The 23688-nt window shown below is 43.1% G+C and overlaps 1 protein-coding gene across 1 annotated transcript in view; it reads right to left on the reverse strand.

The window, feature by feature from the left end:
• Cfap54 (cilia and flagella associated protein 54) overlaps window positions 1-23688 on the reverse strand; it is a 255271-nt gene that overhangs the window by 24103 nt on the left and 207480 nt on the right. The window contains exons 62-66 of the mRNA XM_057757648.1: window positions 21059-21232; window positions 20266-20489; window positions 14000-14167; window positions 6849-6955; window positions 1923-2064 (exon numbers count right to left, since the gene is read on the reverse strand). Coding sequence (XP_057613631.1) covers window positions 1923-2064; window positions 6849-6955; window positions 14000-14167; window positions 20266-20489; window positions 21059-21232 — 815 coding nt within the window. The remainder of the gene's footprint in view (window positions 1-1922; window positions 2065-6848; window positions 6956-13999; window positions 14168-20265; window positions 20490-21058; window positions 21233-23688) is intronic.

Raw genomic sequence — 23688 nt, forward strand, 5'->3', positions numbered from 1 at the left:
AGGCTATGTCTCAAAGACAGCACTCTGATAAGCTTGTGACTGGGGAACTGACTGAGAGCGTACTACAAAAGATGAGGACGAGTCAAGAGAGCCGAGTTCTTCTTGAAAGCAGACATGAGAGGGCAACGCACTCTTCGTGAGAGAAATGTATAACCTGTATCTGGCTCCGAAATCTCCCGAGTCTGAGATAGTGGGAGCTCTCTGAGCTATTGCGAGATTAATGCCGCACTCCGTTTATCAGTAAGCACAGGAAGCAAGGGAACATCTGAGGCCTCTGAAAAGGATGAAGTCACGTGGCGACTTCTGAGGCCATCCAAAAGGATGCGCAGCTCGAATTCTAAGACATCTGCTCCTTATAAATGCTGGCAGAGAGAGCAGAGGACTTAAATGCTGGAGAGTGGCATTTTACAAAGGCTGCCTGGGCTCCCCTGACAGCCTCCCGTACACACGGGCTGCTAACCTGCATAATAACAGAAAAGAAAACTCATTTTTGCTAGTAAATTGAGATGGGAAATGCCAACAAATATCCTCTGAAAATCAGAAAGGTTGCTCGACCTTACACGTTCACCTGTTAAAACTATATAGATGAGCTAAATAAGAAAATGAAGAGCCATGCAAATATTATTCTCTGTGAATTAAAGATGTTTTATTGTTGGTGACCTGTTAAAGTTTCCTGGCCAAATGACCTAAGGAAACAAACGACCTCCTATACTCAAGCAAAGATCCTGCAGGCTTTCAGAGAAGGAAAGCAAGGAAGGGGCTCAGACTGACACAGCCTCAATTGGGAGAGCAGCAGGGAGAGCCAGGCCCAGCCTCACCAGCTGGCTCTGAGGACAGATAGCCTAGTGGAAAGGACAGCTGGAGGATGGGGAGCCCAGGAAGAAAACACGACTGAGACATTTGAGTGTGATCAGTTTGAGCTTGTTAGTCAAAAATCTCCGGAAGAACACCTGACAGTTTGAATGCAGTAAGTGGGAAACAGTGAAGGATTGAAAAAAAAAATTAGTCACAAGAAACCAAACATACCAGAAAAGCAAGCAGCCGAAGGTCTTCCTGCCCCAGCTGTTAGCACTTTCTACAGGACTATAAAAATATAAACACTGGGTGTGGTTTCCAATACCCGCTGTGATGTGACAGAATTCAGAAAGGAAGAAGGGGGCAGTAAATTTGCCAAACCATAAAATATCCAAACAGAAAATCAATAGCATCTAAAATTGACACAAGAAAACAAAAATGATTGCTGCCTGCTGCTAGCAGCATTGGGGTGATATTCTGGATTTCCTGCTTCCAAGCTGGTCATGAGATCATTGACACCAACAGTATGAGACTTATTAGACCAGCAAAATGTTAGAGCATGTGATATGATCAAAACGTGAGAGACAATGTATGGCTTGCCCCCTTTCTTCCCTACAGGATGTATGTTGGGCCAGAGCTGAGGAGGTTGTGTGGCTGGCCAAGTGTTTGCCTTAGAACCAATGGGGACCAGAATTTGAGCCCCAGAACTCATGGTAAAAATAAAGATATTTGAGCCAATCATGGCAGTCCATACTTGCAATCCCAGTGCTGGGGAGATGGAAACAGACGATCCCTAGGGGCTCATTGGCCGCCAGTCTAGCCTGGTTGGTGAGCGCCAGTGTCAGTGAAGGCCCTTGTCATGAGAAACAAGGTGGACAGCATCTTGAAGAATGACAAAGTTGAGAGCAACCTGTGGCTTCCACATGCATGCACATATTCCCACATACGTGGGTGCATGTGAATACTCGTATATGCAAGAGTTGGGCCATATCTGGTAACATAAGTACAGAAAATGGAAGGTCAGACTAGTTAGTTACACAGTCCTGCTCTAACACAGTAAACAGTGTGTAATGAGATCCATCCCACAATGGCAAGTTCATTTGGCTGTCACTTAGCAATCTACTTACTTCCATGTCTGTATCAATTGATTTTTCTTCAGGTTCTACGGATTCGTATATATTTTCATTCGAAGCAACTTCTGGAACTGACGGTAATGATAGCTCTGCTATTTGTGCAAGATTAGACAGTTTCTCATGAATTGCGATGACCCTAAAAATGGCAAATACACACATATATATATTCACTTTATTTGAAAAGTCAAAAGGGGTGTTGGTTTTAGAATCAATAAGATTTATGAATTCAGGCTTTATTTAAAAGTGTCTGAATTCCCCCAAAAATCATCAATTCAATCATTTCTTCATTCAACAGACAAACACACATCTGACGTTTATATCTATTTATGCACTTGGGTTGATATACACTACAATGGGGTAAGGGCACAGTGACAAGAAGACACCCCACCAAATTATTATGAATATGAAAATAAATATTTATATGGGCAAGGAAACTCCAGTCAATCAACAGAAGATTCACTCTCACGTAGATGTTAATGACATGGAATGGCTGTCCAGTTGACTCCAGGTAAAAGCTATGACAAATTAGCAACAATCTGAAAGGCCAATAAATGACTGCACACTCATGTGTGTGTGTTTCTGTGTGTCTGTGTATCTGTGTCAGAGGGGCTGGTAGGAGAAAAGAGATAAAAACAAGAGCCAAAGAGGAGGCAGGAGCATTGGTGATGATGCTACAGAAGGACAATGTCAAGGGCTTAAGGTCAGTGAAGGTCGGATGCATAGACCAGCAGAGTGGAGATCAAAGGCTTATAGTTGGAAGAAGCTAGGTGAGACCACCTGCAAGGCTCTAAGTGACTTCTGCCTTATAGGAACAGAACGAGTGTGCACATCTTCACACAGGGCAGGAGGCACATTATTGTGCAAAATGAGGTGATCCAAAGAGCAGAATGGCAGATGAGTATACACCAAACTTCAGCTTCCCAGTCTTCCGTGCTATCTCTACTCGCAACATGGAGTACAATTTGATTGTCCTCATTGATAGTACATAAATATGAGAATTTTCATATATAGTATCTATATTTTTCTGACAAAGGGTAACACTTAAAACATAAAGATTTGTCATTACATTTACTTGGACCACTTGCCCAGTAAGAAGAGAGTACTATCCAATCATGCTGGGTAAGCTGCCTATTGTACTGGAGAGAGAGGGGGGAGCCAGGACTTGGTGAGTCATACTTAGCTCCTTCACAGGGAACCGGACCAATGTCCTGGTCCTTCCTCTTTCCCTAGATCAGCCTACAAGTCAGTTAGCATCCTACCCTGAGATTCCTCTATGGCAAGGCCGGCCTAATAAAATCCATTTCATGCCATTCACAGGGCGTTTTTAAAGACAAAACAATGTATCTGCACATGTTTAACTTTAAAATAGCTCACAAAGGGAAGAAAGCATCCTAAGCCCCATTCTTCATTAGAATACTCAGAGAAAGGCTTCTCATGTCGTTTCAAAGGCCACATAGACCTGAGGGTACATCCCTGTAGTACAGTGCTTGCCCCAGATGTACAAAGCCTCGTGCTTAACCCTCAGCACCTCCAATGAGTGCATAGCTTTCTGTTACCATACTTGGGGTTGTAATAAGAATAAGCTAGCCCTTGACAATGGGTCACAGATTGTTCCTGATTGTCCTGGACCCGGAGAGGGCAATGCCTTCTTCAGAGTAAATGCTCAGAATACATCACTCTCTTAAGAGTGACCCAGTGCCCACCAAAGTGTGCTGGGCTTTGCCCATTCCCACCCTGTTGCTCAGCCACGAGGATTTGACGTCTCCCTAGCTTTTCACCTTGCTTAAAAGAAGAACAGCAACATTAGGTGATGCTGAACGGCTGCAGGAGGTTCAGTCCTTCTGACTGTGCCTGCCCAACGGCCTGACCCTCTTCTTTCTCCAGCCAGCCCTTGCTTCCCTCTTGCTCACTCTTCACCTGTCTGTCTCCAAGGCCAATGTCCGATCCAGCTTTTGGACTTCCTGCCTTGAGCCCACAGGCAAGTATCTACCATTCTCCCTAAACTCTGAGAGCTCTCCAAGGTCCTGTTGTCCCTAAGGCCTGGGCACTCTCCTAGTCTGCCAGGGCTGGAGGACAGGACCCACTGGGAAGCAGAGACACAGATTAAGATGAAAGATGATGACATGCAGAGAGAGTGACCAAAGAACCTGATTCTGGTCATCAAGGTGCGATGGCCACTGAGAACTAGCTGGAACTTTGACTTGCAGAGTTCCGAGAACACGGACTTTTTCTCTGTGGCTGTAGGAGAAACAATTAGAACACGTCTTTCCCTGGGAGGTAAAGAGGTGGATGAGGATGGGCGAGTTCTCTCTGTCCATTTTCTCTGCCGCAGTCACTCTCGCCTTGTCTTCAGTGAGTGGACAAGAAGTGACACTCAATAGAACTCAGCCCAGGCCAAGCGAGACAAACTGTCCTGTGTCAGGGGAGAGGCCATCCCCTGAGACAAGCTCAGTGATAAGGGCTCATCTCTGTCTGAGTGGTTTACTGGTGATCACAAACCTGGCCACTTTACAAGAATTCTAATTGTAAATTAAATTTAATTTCATCAGAATTTTAAAAGAAACCTCTCGTTGGTGCCTTTCTGCTCTGCAGGTTTTATCTTTGCATTCTTCTTGTGGTTCTGGAAAATGAAAATTGAATACCTGGAGTGTTTCAGGATTTATAAGGAAAATGCAAAATGCCCTGATTCTGTGGCTTTGGACACTGGTATATGGTCTGGGCTTAGGTTCCCCAACATTTCGATTTAAAGGGAAAAAAATAAAAGCGGGGCAGGAGGAATATTGACTAAATAATTGGAGGCCTGCCAGCTTTTGAGACAGCTCTTGTTTTATTCTCTTTCATAAGAAGGCAAAGAAGTCCCGAGATCAGAAAACCATGGGGCATGAACAGGGCTCTCCAGGGAGACAGACAGGCCAAGTGTGACTCCATCCACACGGCTCTCACCAGATGTCTGATGGGGCGGGGAGCAGGTTCCAGGACACACGTGTGCTGTCAGCCTCCCAACGCCTGTTCATCCATCATCAGACTTGAGGCTAACAACCAACAGGAAGCTAAGCAAGGAGAAGCTATCACCCCCCACCCTTACAAGAAACGGAGGCTGAAGGTGTCAGGGTAGTGGGCGATTGAGTTGAAGATGAGCTAGCAAAGTGAAAACATTTCTTTTAAACCAAAAACAGAATTCGGTAAAAAGGCAGGAAAACAGAAAATAAGTAAACAAAATTTAACAACAACAACAAAATAATTAAAGATCTTTCCTGATTGATGTAAAGAGAGGACTAGACCCAGCTAAAGGGTTTAATTTGGGGAACAATATAAAACGTGGTTTGGTACAGAAGGAGACAAAGGAGATTTTGGATTTAATTTGCAACATCATAGAGAACCAACAGCCATCCCCACAGCCCATTTTTAAACCAAAATTAACTGGACTGCTTGGGAGATACTTAGTTTCTTGAGTTATTTCTAGCTCCTAATCCTCCGTCCAGCACACAGCTCTGAAAGAGTGTCTCTGTCTGTGGGCTGTCCCTAAACTCTGGTGACTGTCGCCAATGCTATGTAAAAGCTTTTTAATTTCACACAGTGTCACTGTGCAGTTTTTGATGTCATTCTCTGAGTGACTGGCATCTCTCTGAGAAAGCCTTGCTGCTTCCTACGCACGGAAGCGCTTCCGCTGGTTTCCTGTAAGAGGCTTGCAGTTCATCAGTGTGAATCTTTTAGCCAGGATAACAGATGTGTGTGGACCTAGTTTCATTCTTCTTCATGCACAAATTGAACTTTCCCAGGACTATTTGCTGAAGGCTGCCTTTTCTCTAATACATGCTTTTGGCATCTCTGCTAAACTCAGGTGACGGTAGCTGCTTTGGCTTAATTCTGCGTCCTCTCTTCTATTCCACGGATTCTCATGTCTGTCTGTGCCGACACCCATGCTGTTGCTATCATGGCTCTATAATATGGCTTGAAATCCGGTACTGTGACCACCTCTAGCATTGCTCTTCTGCTAAAAGTGCTTATCAGTTCCAAGGGTCTCCTGAAGTCTTTAGGGTCTCCTCTGCACAAGATCATATTGTTTGCAGACAGGGTAAGCTGGCTTATCTTCCTATTGGTCCCCCTTTTATTTCCTGCTCTTGTCTTATTGCTGTGGTTCAGAGACCAATGCGCATCCTTGCTGATTTTAGCGGGAATTGCATTGAATAGTTTTTTCTGTTTTGTATAGTATTGGCTGTAAGTTTGTAGAATATAGCCTTTGTTATGTTGACACATGTTCCTTCTATCCAAGCTTCTTCCAAGTTTTTATTATGAACACATATTGGACAGCGAAATGGCAGGTACCAAGAGAGTTTGCTTGTGAGTCTGCAAACCTCTGTTCACCAAAGGAGGTTTAACCAGGCAGTCTGCGCAATCAGGAGCTCCACATGCCACACCTGGGTGACAGACACATTAACTGAGTGGGCAAACGAGGCGTCACTTCAGGAGACGCGACAAAGGCAAGTGTGTACCCTGGGCTGCTCATCAATCACATGACGGGACCTCTCCTGTGTCCCTGAAAGCTCTAAGAAGGGACCCCACACAGCCCTGGATTCTCCTCAGGGCCCCCACCATGCTGTCTTTTATGGGAGTTAATAACTCCCTGAAGAATATATTACTTCAGAGGAGAATCCGTCTTGGTATCCATCTCGAACCCATAGACATGAGACCTTACAAAAAGCATAGTGCAAATGTTCTGACACTAGGCCCCGAGCCCCTCTACCGCTGTGCTCATTCAGATTGGCAGCAAAGCACCGCCCAGCTGAGGCTGAGCCTCCTACACGGACCCTAAGCTTTCCCTCTCTGTCTTCCGGGAATTCCTTTTTTTCTTTACTATTCGGATTGATTTCTTATCCATCACCATCCCAAGTTGGCTTCCTGACAATGGTGGCTACTTGCCTGTTCAGTGGAATCCAGGAGGTGCCGACACACAGGCTGTTCCCAGTAGGCATTTTAATATCAGAAATCTTCAGGGGCTTCAAGTTATATGCATACAACAATAAAACCTAGAGAAAATAAGAGCATACCAAAACAGGCATCAAAACTATCCCTGAAAATCCCATCGCTCTTCCTTATTGAAAAGATCACCGTATTTTAAAGTTTCCTTGTAGAAAATAATTGAGTTTTTTCTCTGTCAATTCACTATAAAGAGAAATATGATATGTAAAAAGCTAATTTGCTAATTTGGTTATGGCAACACATTCTCAGAATCCCAGACTGTGGGAAGCAGAGATGCAAGAATTCAGAGTTCAAGTCATCCTAGACTACATAGTGAGTTAAAAAAAAAAAAAAACTGCCTAGAAAAAATATACAAATATAATTGCATGAAAATACGTGCTATTTGGAGTAAGTAGTGTTTTGTACTGCAGTTAAATTTAAGTTTCAGCATTCGCAGGCTCTCTGCAACAAGCACAGATACCTACCTGGTGGGTACACAATGTTTCCCGTTACTTCTCATTGGGTGCGCCTTCCCTGACAGTTGGGTCACCCACTCCCATACACCCATTTACAATGCTCCCCTCCTCCTCGCTTCTCCATTTATTTCAACTCCACACAGCTTTTCATAGGCCTCTTTAAGAGGAGGAGGTGACTCGTGTCCCAGTAATTTCCCTGCTGCTTAGAATTGGATAATTCTTAGTGCCGGCTCCATGCAATGTAACCTCTATGAAAAGCTGCGGACTCACAGAATGTGAGAGTCACAGACCCTCCGGTCACTTTCAAGGTTAGAAAGCAGAAGCCCAGACTAGCCAGGCCCATGCACGGACCTCCGCTTCCCTGCAAGTCAAAGTGGAGACTGAAGGGTTAGTTTTAAGCTGTAGATTTGCAAAGACAAAAAGGAAAAGGAGTGAAAGAGACAGGATTTGGCAGCACTTTGAAGAACAGAGAGCATTCGGGAGATTCAGAAGAAGGGGTGTGTGTGTGCCCTGAGTGTCTTCAAAGGGCTTGTCAGCATTAAGCATGACCTAGAATGAGGAAAGCTCCAGCATTAGAGGGCGGGCCAGGCCGCTGAGATGGCTAGAGCAGGTGGGACTGCAAACAGAAGCACCAACAGGTCTCACCGGGTCCCTTCCTTGCCCAAGTGGGGAGATTCAGCATTTCCCATGACTCTATTCCTGGGTGACCCCTCTCCCCAACTCTGTGCTCTGCAAATGTTAAATCAGACCTTCTATATTCATGGCTTTAGTTCTGGGGGCAGGTGCTGGGGAAATAAAGGAAGTAATGCATTATGAATGTGAGGTGTCTATGCACTCGGCCACAACAGGCTGAAGCGTATTCACGTATTCTCTCTCTGACCATTGATCAATTAAAGAGAAAAGATCTATGAACTGTATCTTAGTGAAGTTGTGTGTGTGTGTGGGTCTGTCTGTCTGTGGAAGGGAGAGGTACATGCATTCGTACATGTGCACGTGTATATTGGTGTGCAGATGTTTGTGCGTGCATGTACACATGCATGTGGAAACCAGAGGTTGACATTGGCTGCTTTCCTCAGCTGTTACTCACCTCCTGTTTTGAGACAGTCTGTCACTGACCTTACGGCTTGCCAGTTTGACTAGCTCAGACATCCTCCTGTGTAGGTGCTTGTCATTATGCTAGGATTGTTTCTTATGTAGGGGCTTGGAATCTCGACTCAGGTCTTCATGTGTACACAACAAACACTTTGCCAATGGCACCATCTCTCTAGCCCCACTGCTTTTTAAGTTTTAAAATATCAGTGCAAATATAAACAGAATTCAAAATCATTTGTGAATGCATGCTTGACACTATGCATTTACAATCCTGATTAACTAAAAAAAATTCACCTCCTTTTTGATTCAAAGAGATTAATGAACAAATACAAATACATATGAATTTATTTAAAATCATTTAATATATAATTAATAAATATATTCATTTATTAGCAAATATTAATGTATGTTAATAAAGTATTTAACATGTAAGCAAGACAGTCTAAGTGCAAGTTGAAAAAAGTTTCTGTACCCCACTGAAACACAGTGTGATAAAAATATCATAATAACCATTCTGAAAATAGAAATGGATGGGGAGGGGCGGAGAGGAGAGCACAGAGGAGATGGAGTCATTTCTCAATAGCAATGTAAGCTTGCCAGAGACAGCGAAGGGATGCTTCCGACGTGTTAAATTATGTATTTTATGTGAGATGTGGCAAAATATTTTTTATAAGATGATGAAATCTCCCCAGGAGATTTGGCCGAGACCACACATTGTCTTATGCTGTTTACTCTTGCTTTGTAAGTGTTATCCTTGACTCCAGGATCGTAATTTAAGATTCTTGAGGACAGGAATATTATCTTGTACTTTGGAGCAATTTTTTTCATTATTTGTCCAACTGATATCATGTTTCTGAATTTTCCATCATATCTGCTAGGGGTCAGTGAATTCCCTGTAGAGGTTTGAAAGGAGTGTCACTAATGGGAAGTTTGGCCTTGTTGGAGTAGGTGTAACCTTACTGGAGAAAGTGTATCACTCTGGGGGTGGGCTTTGAGGTCTCCTATGCTCAAGCTACACCCAATGAAACAAACTACTTCCTGTTGCCCACAGATGTAGCTCCTTCTCCACTCTCAGTTCCTTCCCCAGCACCACAAGTGCCTGCAAACTGCCTTGATTCCTACCATGATGATAATGGACTCAACCTCTGAACTGTAAATGAGCCACTCCAATCAAATGTTTTCCTTTCAAACAGCAGTAGGAACCCTAACTAAGACATTCCCCAAAGCATGTGAATGAAAAGGTTTATATTAGATGCACACATCAGATTCATGTCAAAGGCTTTCTTCCTATTAGTGCCAGCAGCTTTCTGCAGTATGCATGCAGGTTCAAAGCTTTTTCCACCTGAGTTTGGTACAGACTGCTGAAGTCAGTGGATAAATGACAGTGTGAGATCAGAACATCCCATCATCACACCCTAAACACACTTGTTGTCATCACAATGAGCATGGAGCAGTGTGTCTATCCCATGTCTCTTCTGCTTAGTGTCTTTGTGATCCTGAGCAAGTTGTGTAAACATCAGTCTCTGCCTCTTTGTTAGTAAACTGTAGATACAACTACCCCATTCCTTGTGACAGGCTTATAATACACACCTAGTAGCTATAGTTAGTATATACCTAGTATACTATGGGCTGACAGTACACACCTACATCTGTAGGAGTACTGGGATCCAGTTCTTTCTGCCTAACGTTCAGTGTTTTGCCTGATCAGACTTCCTGAATACATTCATGCTTGTCTGTCTGCATTTCTGTGTTCTCAAGAAGAACACAATGGCCTTCGAGGCAATGTAGGAGACCAAATTAGGTCTTAATGCCCATAAAAAGGTTATCCATCAATCCCCTTGTCCTACTTGGCTTCCTGTTGCTATGATAAATACCATGCCCGAAAGAAACTTGGAGGAGTAAGGGCTTACCTGGCTTATACTACAAGACCATACTCTATCATTGAGGGAAGCCAGGGCAGGAATCCAAATAGGGACTTGGGAGGAAGGAACTGGTTACAAGTCAGCAGTACTCCTTACTGACCTGTCCTCTGCAGCATGCTCAGCTTGCTTATATCCCAGAACCTTCTGGCTAAGGGTGGCACCAATCACAGTGAATTGGGCCCACCCACGTTAATCATTAATCAAAATAAAACATCCCCACAGACTTGCTTACAGGACAATCTAATGGAGGTAATTCCTCAGATGACATCCCCTCTTCCCAAATGACTAGCTTGTATCTAGTTTGCAATAAGCCACCACACCTTTGTCACTCGGCATTCCTGCTGAAAGCGTACCTTGACGCTAATCACCTTATAAATGCAAGTCAGACCCCATCAGGAACCACAAAGTGGGAACCCTGACTGCTAAAAGCCAGGGCAGGAAGATGAGGCAGGATAAAAACCAAGGAGGCAGAAAGTTTTTCAATAAATAAATAAATAAATACCAAGGCTCTCAGGTATAACCTTGAGACAAATCTAAGTCATAAAACCTCTGGCTCTGAATACATGTCTTTATAGCTGAGCGATGTTGTGTGTCTTACTGAAAGCAACAATTCTTCAACCTGAGAGGGTTTTTTAGATTTACGTCTTTAGCAGCCATTTAGTTTCTGTCTCTACAGGATACTGAAATAGTTTGAGAGGTACTTACTTTGTAACAAAATCTAAAGGTTACTTTTGTGTCGTTCTGTAATATTCTACTAAAGATATATATTTTTTTCAGATAAGATAGTCTGATTTCTCCTTCCTGTATTTAGGAAGTTAAGACTTTCTAAGTTACAAACTTGAACTTAGCTCTGAAGTTCATTACCTAGAGAAACTTATCTCTCTAAATTAAAAAAAAAAAAAAAAAAAAAGCTTCCTGTCCAATCCAAATCTCTCCAATGCTGGGAGATCTACTCTACTGACCCCAGCATCCTTGGCTCCTACTGTCATTTCTGCTTCTAAGTAGTCAGTAAACAAGAGTGGATGCAGTGACATGAATTTACCATGGCCTGCAAATGCCCTTTATAGTCCCTGGAACATCTGTAGGGCTAAATAAGAGATGAGATTTCATCCATCTTGCCTGAGACCAGAGTACCTGTAGACATCGTCTAAGAACTAAATGTGGTCTCTTGCATACTTAGGCAGATGATATACTCTAGAGACAGATGGTTCCCATCTGTGTCCCTGTCACCTGGAAGTCCTTCATTCTTGGTCCCCGTCTCCTCTTCTGTGAAATGGGGTTAGTGATCTCACCTAGCTCATATAGTTGCTGTCAAGCTAAGGGGAACAAAATTGCTTTCACGCACCCAGCTGGGCACAGCGCTCGGTGCGGTTACCATCTAGGTGAGTCTCAGTGGTAGTTACCTGACACCCACCTCTACGTTAACATGCAAAAATAACGAGTAGGTGGATGTGCAGAAACAGCAATATCTAAAATAATTGAGCAACTGCTGGAAATACCTTCCAAAAAGGTAGGAATTTTGGATTTGTAATGATGTAGTTATCTAGGGAAATGTTTCTTCGTGTTATTTTTTGACAGCTGCTACATCTTTTATCGTGTGACATGCACAGACATACATAGACGTTCACTGTTGCGGATGGACCCAAGGTAAGAGAAAGAGGAAAACTGCTCGGCCTGTTTTCTTGTGCCTTGAGAAAAATTAATCACCTTAAATCAGAATGTATGGTTGGGACTCTACATCTAACTTCCTGATCTCAGACTATGGAGGCCTTGTTCGCTGTCAGACACGGCTGTTTATGGACGACACCTCGTTACCCTGGAGATGTCAGCACCTGACGCCTGGAGGACGGCTTCTGTCACCTGACATCAACACAAGGACATCCAGGTCAACCTGCACTAGTCTGCCCTCCCAGTGACCGACATGATGTGGCTGCTTTACCATCTGGTGACCTGAACATAGTTTTAATTTTAAAAGACTAGTGCTTAGATAAACATTTTGGTTTTCCAACTAAAAAACTCTCAAAACCTTTGAACTTGTATTTTTTGTTGGATTCCCTCCAAGTAATACATTGTGATACATGATCACCAATCTAGGAAATTTTGTCTTTAGCAACATTTGTCATAAAACAAAATTCTCACAAAGCCTTTTTTACTGCTACGTGATGTGTGCTTTTTTGGCTTGTGTCTTATTCTTTTTAGAAAGAACTACTTTTGAGATGGAGAGATGTCCCAGTAAGAGAAAGAGAGAGGGGGGGAGGAAGGGAAGGGGGGGGAGAGAGAGAGAACCCAGTTGTGAACACCCAGCAGCACACTCATAAAAATCCTCACGCAGCTGCATGCTCCCAAGACCCCAGCGTTGGAGAAACAGAAACCAGCAGATCCAGGAGCTCACTGGCCAGGCAAGCGCCACAAGAGTGAAAGAGCCTTCTCATGGTAACAATGAAGGAGAACATGATGCCGTTTTTTTTCGCTTTCCTCTCCTGTGCCTGCAGTGGACACACACATGTGCACACATACATATACATACACACGGGCACACACTCAATGCTACTCATGACTGACTTGTATTGACTCTCTCACCTATTCGTATTTGGGCCACCACAATTCGAAAACTACTATGGTGTATTTCCTTGAAACACAGGATAGAGACACTATTTTAGAAGTTAGGTGGGCTATCGGGCAAGGATTGGACGAGGAAAGAGGGGAACAGATGGTGTGGACAGCCCTCCACAGCCATGGGCTCCTACATTCACACTTTCAACCAGCTACAGACTGAAAACATTTTTGCTGTGTCTGCTGAACACGCAAAGATTCTGTCTGGTCATTAGTTCCGACATAACACAGCATAGTGACCATGCACACGTTTTCTTGGTATCAGATGTTATATCTGATGCAGAAATGATTGAAAGTGTACACAACAAGCATGTATGTGGGTCATATGCAAATGCATCATTTTAGTAAAGAGACTTGAGCATCTATGAACTTTGGTATCTTTGGAAAATCCAGAAACCAATCACCTGTAGATAACAGGATGGTTTGCTTTAAGAGGTATGACAGAGCTTAAATAAAGCTGGGAAGTGATATGGTAAATCTCTATTTTTGTCTGAATAGGGAAGGCTGTATAATTGGCCTAGAGTTAGCAGACCAATTAAAGGAGAGGGAAGATAGAGAACAAAAAAAAAAAAAAAAAGACCTGAGAGGTTTATGATTTGACAGAGGTCACGTGAGTCAAGGGGGTGCAGAAGTTACCAGAGGCACCACTGGAGGGGACAAAGCTTATGTGCTGGAGAGTGCAAAAGGAGACCGATGCAGGAGACAAGAAGCAAATGAAAATGCCAGACCAGGAAAACCCCTAAGGCTAGCATTCTGTGGGAAAATGCCTGAGGCTCTTAGAGCAAGCACTTGTCAGAGGAACTCTACAGTAGAAGGTTTCTCCCTAAAAGGTTGTATTGACCAATTGTTCCCCTTTGCAAAGCCTGACCCATTTCCAAGACTCCCCTAGACTCTGAATCGCTGCTTGGTTGTCAGTAGTTAAGGGAGTGATCCCCACAGTAGCTAGTTACTAGCGTGTTCTCAGCCTCATTTCTGAATGGAATATTGAGCGCGGTCAGTGCGTATGTACCATGGGTTCCACGTCCTTGGGAGGTCTGTCCAGGGGAGGGATATACCACTGGAAGCAGAGTTCCTTGTTCTGTGCTTGCACTGCCGTTTCTGACGAGACATCTATGTAAGACAGACTGCCCAGGACCTTTGAGGAGATATCAGACTGCAGGGAACTGTCCCGATGAATCTGGGGAACAGTAATAGTGAGAAACCATGTCAGTATAGTGGCTGATAATGAACTCATTCAATATTTAAAGTAAATTAACTGCTGCATTAAAAAAATTCTGGAAATTCTCTCAGCTTATTTGATGGAGGGAGACTTTAAAACTGCCCCTAGATTACCATAGAATAAATTCTCATATAATAAATGATGCTTTAAAACCCTCTGGATTCTAGAAACGTCTTTCACTTCAATAAAACTTCGGGGTGGGGGCTACCCTGAAACTTGTTGCTAAGAAATACCCATCACATTGTTTCTGCTTTACACACTGATGAGGAAATAGCCAGAGTCTGTGCTCCATGCCCCAGGGGCACAATTGGTTAGCACTTGGCAATGCTGCTAGCACAGAGTGTGTGATTATAATTTATACACTATTTAATGGTGGCACCATACACAAAGAGGGACACTAACTCTTCCCTGAAGGTTAAAGTCCAGTTTCCTCATTCCTTCTTTACATGAATGTGGCTGGTTTGTAAGTCCAAGCCCTCGGTGGGATCTCACTACTCCTAGGAAATTAGGTCACTGGGCCAGGGACACAACTGCGAAGAATGGAACTGAGAGCTTCATCCCTTGTTTAAAGAGTCTCTGATGATGAAGGGTGTTGTAAGGAGGCCGCTAGTTTGTTCCCGGTCACTTAGCCAGGAAATAATCACACAGAAACCATATTATTTAAAGCACTGCTTGGCCCATTGCTCTAGTATTTTATTGGCTAAGTCTTACATCTTAATTTAACCCATCTGTGCAACACCATGAGGTCGTGGCCTACCAGCAAAGTTTCAGTGCTTCTGTCTCTGGCAGCGGGCTCCGTGGCTTCTCCCTGACTCTGCCTCCTTTCTCCCAGCATTCAGCTTAGTTTTTCCCACCTACCTCTGTTCTGCCCTGCTATAGGTCCAAAGAAGTTTCCTTATTCATTAATGGTAATCACAGCATACAGAGGGAACTCCCACATCAGAAGGGAACAGAAGATGGCTGATGTTTATCAACTAAACAGCAGACCAAGCAGGGAGAGAGCAATACAGATAGCAGAACTGCAGGTCTGAAAAGAATCATCAACTGGAAGGTAACCTGCTCCCAAGATTGCAGGGAAGCAGTTTCTCTGGTTATCCCCTGACTCTGAGGCATCGCAGGGGCTGGTGACATTTTGACTGAAGGGTAATGCTAAATAGGAAACTCTCCAAAATGATCTAGAAGCTATAAAAAAAAAACCCTCTGCATACTGAGGAGTGGTTTCACACTTCATAAAAAAGAGCGAGCAAAGAACCGTTTCAAAATTGAATTTCTCATATGAGGAGCTTTCCTGGGTTTAAAAATTCATATTCATAACTAGGCTAGTTTAGGAAAATAAAAATCGGTTACCTTTTAGTTCAACACGTGATAATTAGAACAATGCCTAGTAAGAACAGTAGGACATCACTGTCAAACTGGGGCGATGGCTCAGTCATCAGAGCTTGCTTCATGATCCTGAGGACCTGAGCCGAATCCTCAAGAGTTCACGTGAAAAAGGGGAGCATGGTAGAATATGCTTATCAGATCAGCACTGGGGGTGGGAGACAGGCGGAACCCTGGGGGCTCACTGGCCTGGAAGTAAGGACCAGGCCAATGAGAGATCCTGTCTCTCAAACCAAGGTGGGTAGCGCCTAAAGAATTACATCTGTGGTTGTCTTCTGGCCACCACACACAGACGCATACATGTGTACACCCACAAATACACAGACCTGAACATACACACTTAAACAATATGAAACACACATTTTCCATATCCTTAAAACATTATAGTATCTAGTTGCTGGTGAGATTAATTATATATGTATACATATATATAAGTATATATATATGTATATATATTTGGGTATACACACACATTCAATATTGAATTATGCACCAAGTTCTTTTTATGTTTTCTTAATTCTTTAAGAGGGATGGGATAACAGACCTACCATTCTATCAAAACTAAATCATTCCAGGTAATCAAATATTTGGATTTGCACAGGCTGCATAGACCTGCATATGCAGTCCATAAGCATGCATAACTCAGTCTTGCGTACAATTTTAATCATCTTCTATTTGGGATCTCTAATGTGATTTGTTTGGTGCCTTTGTTTTCCATCACAAGCTCCAACAGATTCAACACAACACAGAGCAATGATTGCTATGGAAAGGGACCTACTTCTTGATGGGGGAAAACACAGGCTGAAGTATCAAAGTAAGGAAATAGTTTGATTGAAGTAGCCTCCCGAGTGATTAAAGGCTCAAAAAAATATTATAAAAATCAGCCAAGCTTGGAGATTATATAAAAAAAAACATCCCAAAGGCTTCGTGCTCGTTAGTTACCCACCCCACTGAAACAAACACATGATTAGGTACTGTGCACCTGTCAGGCAAGCGACAGTGATCTCAGAGCTGATTATCCGGGGAAAGTGTTACACTAATTATACAAAACCACAAGCATACCGGTGAAACAGAATCTGCCATTAAACCACTGCCATGAGAAATGTCGGAGGGATGTAGATCGTATCTAAATTCCTCCTGTGGAACTCCACCCTCAGAATTTGGTTATGAGCATCCAGGTGGCCCTTCATACTAGAACAATTGGGCCAGGGACACTTTCAAAACAGACCTAAGTAGGGCGCATTAGTTTTTGAGGTCGTATTCAATGTGCACAGGAGAGGAGCAACTAAGACACTGTTCTCAGCCTTCAGGTCCAGTCCCCTGTCCTCTCCTTCCAGAGTCAAGGTATAACCAGGCTCGATGGTGAAAGCCTATAACCCCACCACTTAGCAGACTTAGGAAGGAAGGCTCTTGTGAGTTTGAGACCAGCCTGAGCTACAGAGTAAGTTCTAGGTCAGACTGGCCTAAAATGAGACACTGACCAAAACAAACAAATAAACAGCAAGAAACTGAAACCCCAGGTGTTTAGGACATTTGCAACAATCCACCTAAGAGTCTCTGCTCCAAAGGGGCAGAATCAGAAGCTAGTGTTGGATAGGAACCCTTTATCTAGTACTTTTGTTCATGCTATGTATGCTATTGGGAGATCTTGCTGGTCTTGCCTTCCCTCTCAGGCCTCTTTTTGGGAGAAAGTTACTTAATTGATGAATTTGGGGGAAGTATCTGGGACTTCCACATTTCTGCTTTTCTTGGGAGTGAACTATTTGTTGGTTGGATATTCTTTGTTCCTTCATGTGAGATTTGAAGGAGCCCAATATGTTCCAACACTATGTGAAGGGCAAGAAAATTCACTCCAAGCAGAGCCCTTCACCAACAGACAGGAAGTCACACTCTACGGGGTCAACGTTGGGATTCGGAGAAGTGGGTAATTTCCCTCTGCTCCACTCTTGCAGTTCTCAGTGAGCTAGAGTTCAGTCCAGAATGGGGTTAAGTGCCAGGAATATGAGAGTCCTCTGGTTTCTGGAAAGATGGGAGAGTCCTTTGAAACATCCTCCCACGTGATTCCAACAAGGATAATTCCGTGAGCATTCCTTTATCTGAGTTCAGCTTGAGTTTCTTTGCTATCGTGTTGAGGTGGGGTTACACTGTGCGGCCTCAGAGATTCTACCAGGCAGCCCAGGCTGGTGGGAAAACTCAAGATCCTCTTGGCTCAGCCTCATGAATGCTGGGATTATGGACATGAACCATAATCTTTAATAGAGTTCTTTAAATAATCTTATATTATTATTTAAACGTTTTATGTTAATATATAAATTACATTATAACAGTGTCTTATTACCATGTAGTCCAGGCTGGCCTACAGTTTATAATTCTCATGGCTCAGCTTCCTGAATGTTGGGGTTATAGAAATGCACCACCATACATGGCCTGTTACTTCTAAGGTCACAGTTTATAAAAAAAAAAAAAAAAAAAAAAAAAAAAAACAGTCAACTAAATATTTTGAATAAAAAGGCAGGAATGTTCTGGAATATTCTTTTATGTTTTTAACATTATCTCCCAGAACAGAGGTGCTCCATCCTGATAGGATAAGATGTGTAAAGGTTCCTGCTCTAGAACAAACCATGGCAGAGCTTGCAACAGACACATGGACATGGCTAGTAAGTTCACAGAAGCCTAACATAGCAAACACTAAAGAGCTAAGTGGTGAGATTCAAAGATGGAGTCAATTCAGAATAAGTGAACATCTTTTTTCTAATTTTGAAAGAATCTATGCAAGAGAAATGATTTAGTCATTTCGTCAATATGTACCAGAAGCTCATGGATTCCATGTCCCCTTGAGTTTTCTGTTAGAGTCTCAGACCTACCATCTACAAAGCACAACATACCAGCTTCCTCCACAAGATGCTCCTCCTCCATCCCATCCCCCATCTGTTGATTGGCAGCTTGGGTTTTAGTCTTAGTTTTTACTATTCTTTGTATGTTCCAGATAGTTACCCCTTCTCTGAAGTAGAGCTGAACAAAGATTTCTCTCCCATTTTATGAACTGTCTGTCCACTCTTTTGAAAGTTTCTTTTCTTGTGCAGAAGCTGTGTGTAGGCACGTGTGTGTGTGCACATCTGTGTATACATACACGTGTGAAAGAGAGAACATACTTGCTTGTGTGTGTGCTTCCAGAGGTGAGAGGTCAACTTAAGTGTGCCCCTGCATCCTAACCCATACCACTTTGGCTGACTGGCTGGCCTGCAAGCTCTGTCATCTACCTATCTTAGTTCCCTCGCCCTGGTCAAGAGCCACAGCATCTAGCTTTTTACATGGGTGCTCAGGAGTTACACAGCCACTGAGCCATCTCCTCGGCCCCTAGGAACCCTTTTGATTTCATGTGATCCCATCTGCCAGTTTTTGGCACTCTTTCCTGGGCTAGTGGGGTCGCAGTGAGAAGTGTTTTGATTATATTTTAAACATCAAATATTCTCCCTGTGTTTCCACCAGCAATTTCAAAGTAAAACCTTAGATAATCCATTTTAATTTTCACACTCTCCTTGTGATGTTCCTTAGAAAGAATCTCTAAAATAATCTCACTTCCTCTTGGTCAAACCTAAGATGTGTTTCTTTACTACCAGACCAAGACTGCACTCGGGGACTCTGATTTTCTGCATTATCTATCTCTACCAAGTCAGTGCTACTTTGGCACACTGTAGGGATTCAATAAATGCTTATTGATTACTGAATTTCAAGCCCCCATAGTCCTATTTTTGAAGACTTGTTCAGTATGCTCAAACTCCTTTCAGTAGCTTGTTTAAACATTCCAATTACTCAAGACCATGATGGTTTTAAAAGTAACTCTTAAAACTTCATTTCTAGTCATCTTTTTATGCCTTGTCAATGGGACTCTCTAAAGGTTTCATATTACATATTTTCTAAAAATCCATAAAATTTAATAGACCTTTCCCAAAGAGTTCTCTAACTCTTAATTCATCTAAAGCTTTTACTTCTTTAATCTATTTATATTAACTGCTGTGAGAAGTACAGTCAATATTTTACACATTTAAAACAAATAAAAACAACTTGGGTGTGGATTTAGAAAGAATCATACTCGGTTATGGCAAAGTTATGATACTGGAATTTGCATCAGAACTTAACAAAATGGCTGCCTGAAAGAGATTGATTTTCAGGACTATAGAAGATTCTGAATCATTTCAAAGGTTAACAGGAACAAGACGTGAAGTGGTAACCATTCTAAAACTGCAGGCGACTTGATGGTCCTCTGTTTGGGAACCCATTTCACCAATAGCTTTTGGGGTACCAGCCCTAGGGCGTGGCTTCTGTGTGGGACCTGATATCTTAGAGAGAGGTGGGGCCTCTTTAGCTCTCTTCGGAGGTCAGAGCAGAAGCAAGCTTGTGTGGTTGTTCACATTTCCCCGGGGTAGAGCAGCAGAACACGGTGGCTTTCACTTTGTCCTGTATTCTGTGAGTCTGTGCTTCCCTTTGAATCCCTATTTCCTTTTGAGTCCCCATAATCAAGACAATTCGTAACTCTCACTTTACCGCTTGCCTCAGTGGTTCTACACAAATGAGCCTTCCTGGACTCTATACCCCCTGGAGGCTGATGTGTTCCTTGCTGCAATAGGAGGGTGACTTCAAGACACCTCACAGAGACACAGGCTCCAGACACTTACCTTGCCTGAGGAATCAAACATGGCTTTCTCCAGTGGAGCAGGGTTTTCCACACCTTGAAGGAGTTCCTTTGGAAAACCATCGATGCAGGAAGAAGAGTAGAGCTGTAAGAACCGTTTCAGAAAAATATGCATCTCTTTTTGGCGCAAGATCAGTTCAGAGTTGTACAGGGATGTGAGGAGCATGTCGTCGGGCAAAGAAATCCCTGAGACTGGAGTTGCAGATGCTTGGGAACAGAAAGACCATTGTTAAGGCTCCTGTGAGGGACAGAATGGCCCCAGTCTTGGTATTTCTTCACTGCCTGCTATGGTACACCCATCAGCTGGTGTCTAGCCACCACCTTGTTCTATAGGATTTATTTGCTAATAGATGCTGATTGTCGCAGGCTTCAAGGGAAATCTCAGAGTCACACAAGGATATCGCTGCTGGTTGTGAATGCTAAGGGCTGAACCATCTGTTCTGCCTACCTGTCTTATTTTGGGTTCCCACCAAACAGACCCTGCCGTGTGGGAAAACTGGGGCCACGAGAAAGGGAGAGTTAGAAAGGGTGAAGAAATGAATGCCATGGGCTGTGGGCAACTAGGAATCAGTCCTGCTAAGATCTTCTGGGGGAGGGAGGGAGAAACAAAAAGACAAACAACCATGAAGGGGAATGAAGTTCCCTGTATTTCAGGTTCAAATTCCTGAAACGTAAAGGAAATCTGATGATGGTATCAGAAGATGACATCTTTTGTAGGAAACACACACACACACACACACACACACTTTTTTTTCCTTTAACACATCGAGGCTCACCTAGCAGCTTGCTCATATTGTTAATTCTCTGCAGGTGTATGTAGTAGCGAATGAGAAGGATCCACGTAATATCCACTTTGGGGTGAGCCTTCCTTTTAGAATCGACACTCTCATAAATATCATCGTTCTGGTACAAAAATGAACTGCAAGTCTGGAAAGTAACTTGGTAGTTTTCTATAAGTAAAAAAAAAGTAATACTTTAAAATAATAAATACTTTAAATAATAATGTGGTTTCCTTGGAAGGAATCTACGCACCGGGTCTGGGGCAGGGGTGGAGAACACAGCTTATTAGGGTAGAATGTTACATGGGCATAACATGTCCAATGTTTAAAAACGTGTATATCACAACGGTACCAAAGGTAATATTAAAAACTAAAGACTGGAGGAAGGCATTTAGCACATATATTGCTGCTGCTTCCTTAAAAGCAAAGACTTGTTTTTACTCTATATGTATGAGTGTTTTGCCTGCATGTATATATGTGTACCACGCACATGCCTAGTACACACCAAGGCCAAGAGAAGGTGTCAGATCCTCTGGAAGTGGATTTGGATGGTTGTGAGCCGCCATGTAGGTGCTGGAAATTGAACCCAGGTCCTTTGCAAGAGCACCAAGTGCTCTTGACTGCTAGGAGATCTGTCCAGATCCCCCAAATTGTTCTGTTTACTAATTTATGGTTCTGGGAATTGAACCTGGGGCCTCGTGCCTACTAAGCAAGCTCTCTGCCTCTGAGCTATAGCCATAACACTGCTTCTTTTTATGTAGCACATCTAAAACCTTTGTACAGACCAATTTTTAAAAAGTCAAAACAGTCTAATTTCTATAAGCAGCTTATAGGAGAGGTGTGCAATGAATTTCAACCAGCAACTGGTAAGCCTACAGGATGAAAAATTCTAGCACCACTAAAAATGGTGGAACTATAAATTCATCCCTTGGGTACTGACGCCATGGATCTGACCACAGTGTTAATGGTGACTTGAAGAAAATGAAGCGCACATGTGCTTCCTCGCGAGTGCATCGAAAGCAATATGGCAGGGTCTAACAAAACAGAAAAGGAAGACGCTCACACATGCATCATGTACAGAGTGTCGTTCAAAGAAGTGCCGGCAGTTTTGCAATTGAGAAAGGAAAGCGTGAAACAAAACAGTTCGCCTGACGTCGGAAACGGAATTAGCCAGATCCGTTCACAAAGAGAAAGTGCAGTGGGGAGGCTCAGGCCCTGTCTCAACAGTGCTGTTCGCCAGTGGGAGAGCTAGAAATGGCTACTGGTGGAGAGATACTGCAGATTAGTAATGAGCCAATGTGCAGATTTGACACGAGGAAGGTAGTTTGGTACCACTGGTGTAAATTCAAGGGCATATAGTACAATTCCTCACGTCACTTCTGTACAAACAACGGTTATGTATGATAGCTGGTCAGGGAACAGTGATTGTGTCTGGGGATGTCAGAAATGGAGATGAGTGGGGTCTTCTATGGGTGGTGGTCTAGGTAGGCTAGTTTTCTTGACTGATAAATTACCGTTACCAGGGAGTGAGGCTTCTCTGATTGTCTGTCTAGCTACCTAACACCATCCACCTTAGAAAGCAGAATACTTCCCTCCTGCTTTTAGAGTACCTTATCAAAAAAAAACCCTTCCTTAGCTCCATTCCCCTGCCTCTGCCTGAAGCCATCAGCCACAAACAACCAACAGCTGAACTTTTATACTAGAACCCACACAACTGTCACCATATATATTCTTTATAATATTTTGGAAACTCTCTTTGTAGAAAAATTACATGTGTTTATGCCAAGGCCCACAGACGTGAGTCCTGTTCCACCTTGACTGAAGGTCAGAGAGTTTGAGCTTATTTTTGCTCTTTCAAAGTTGTTGACAACAGGTGTGGCTACAAACAACAGATCCTGATCTAGGGTGTGGCTGATTAGTATTTTGAGTATAGAGGTAGATCTGCTCCACCTTGACCAAAGGTCAGAAAAGTCTATTCCTGCTCCTTGAAGGAGATTGGCAGGAGGTTCCGGGCAATGCCTGCCTGCAGGATACTTGGTCTAAGGGTGCAGGCGTTACACATCCTGTCCAAACAACAGACTGCTCGACTGAGGGTGCTCTCTTTATTCCTTATACCACGTTAATGAAGTCTGTTGCCTCCTCCCCCTCCCCTTTTGGAGTGAAGTATATAAGCGTGTGGAAAATAAACACGGCTGGCTTCGGATTCACTGAATTTCCCTCCCGGTGCTGCTCTGTGTTTTTGTCTTTTATTTCTCTCATATCTCTGTTCCTTTTGCTTAATAATTCTAATCCTCATGCTCCTACATGCAAATCCCATCAAGGCTAGACCCTGACACGTTTGTAAATCTTTTTGCACTAGACATTTCACTTTCAAATTTTATCTAATCTGTTTCAGGTATAGTTCGTTGATTCTTTTCATCGTTTTACAATATTCCACTAAACAGATATATACAATTTATTTATCTAATCGACTGCTGAGAGACATGTGAGTTCTTCCTGATAATATTTTTAGTTTTTACACAGTTATTCATTTTTATTTTGTGTGCAGGAGTGTTAGTTTGTATGTAGTGTGTGTGCCATGGGAATGCCTGGTCGGCATGGAGGCCAGAAGAGCGAGTAGAACTCCC

The sequence above is a fragment of the Chionomys nivalis genome, chromosome 25 (genome assembly GCF_950005125.1).
Source record: "Chionomys nivalis chromosome 25, mChiNiv1.1, whole genome shotgun sequence".
In the NCBI taxonomy this organism is placed as follows: Eukaryota; Metazoa; Chordata; class Mammalia; order Rodentia; family Cricetidae; genus Chionomys; species Chionomys nivalis.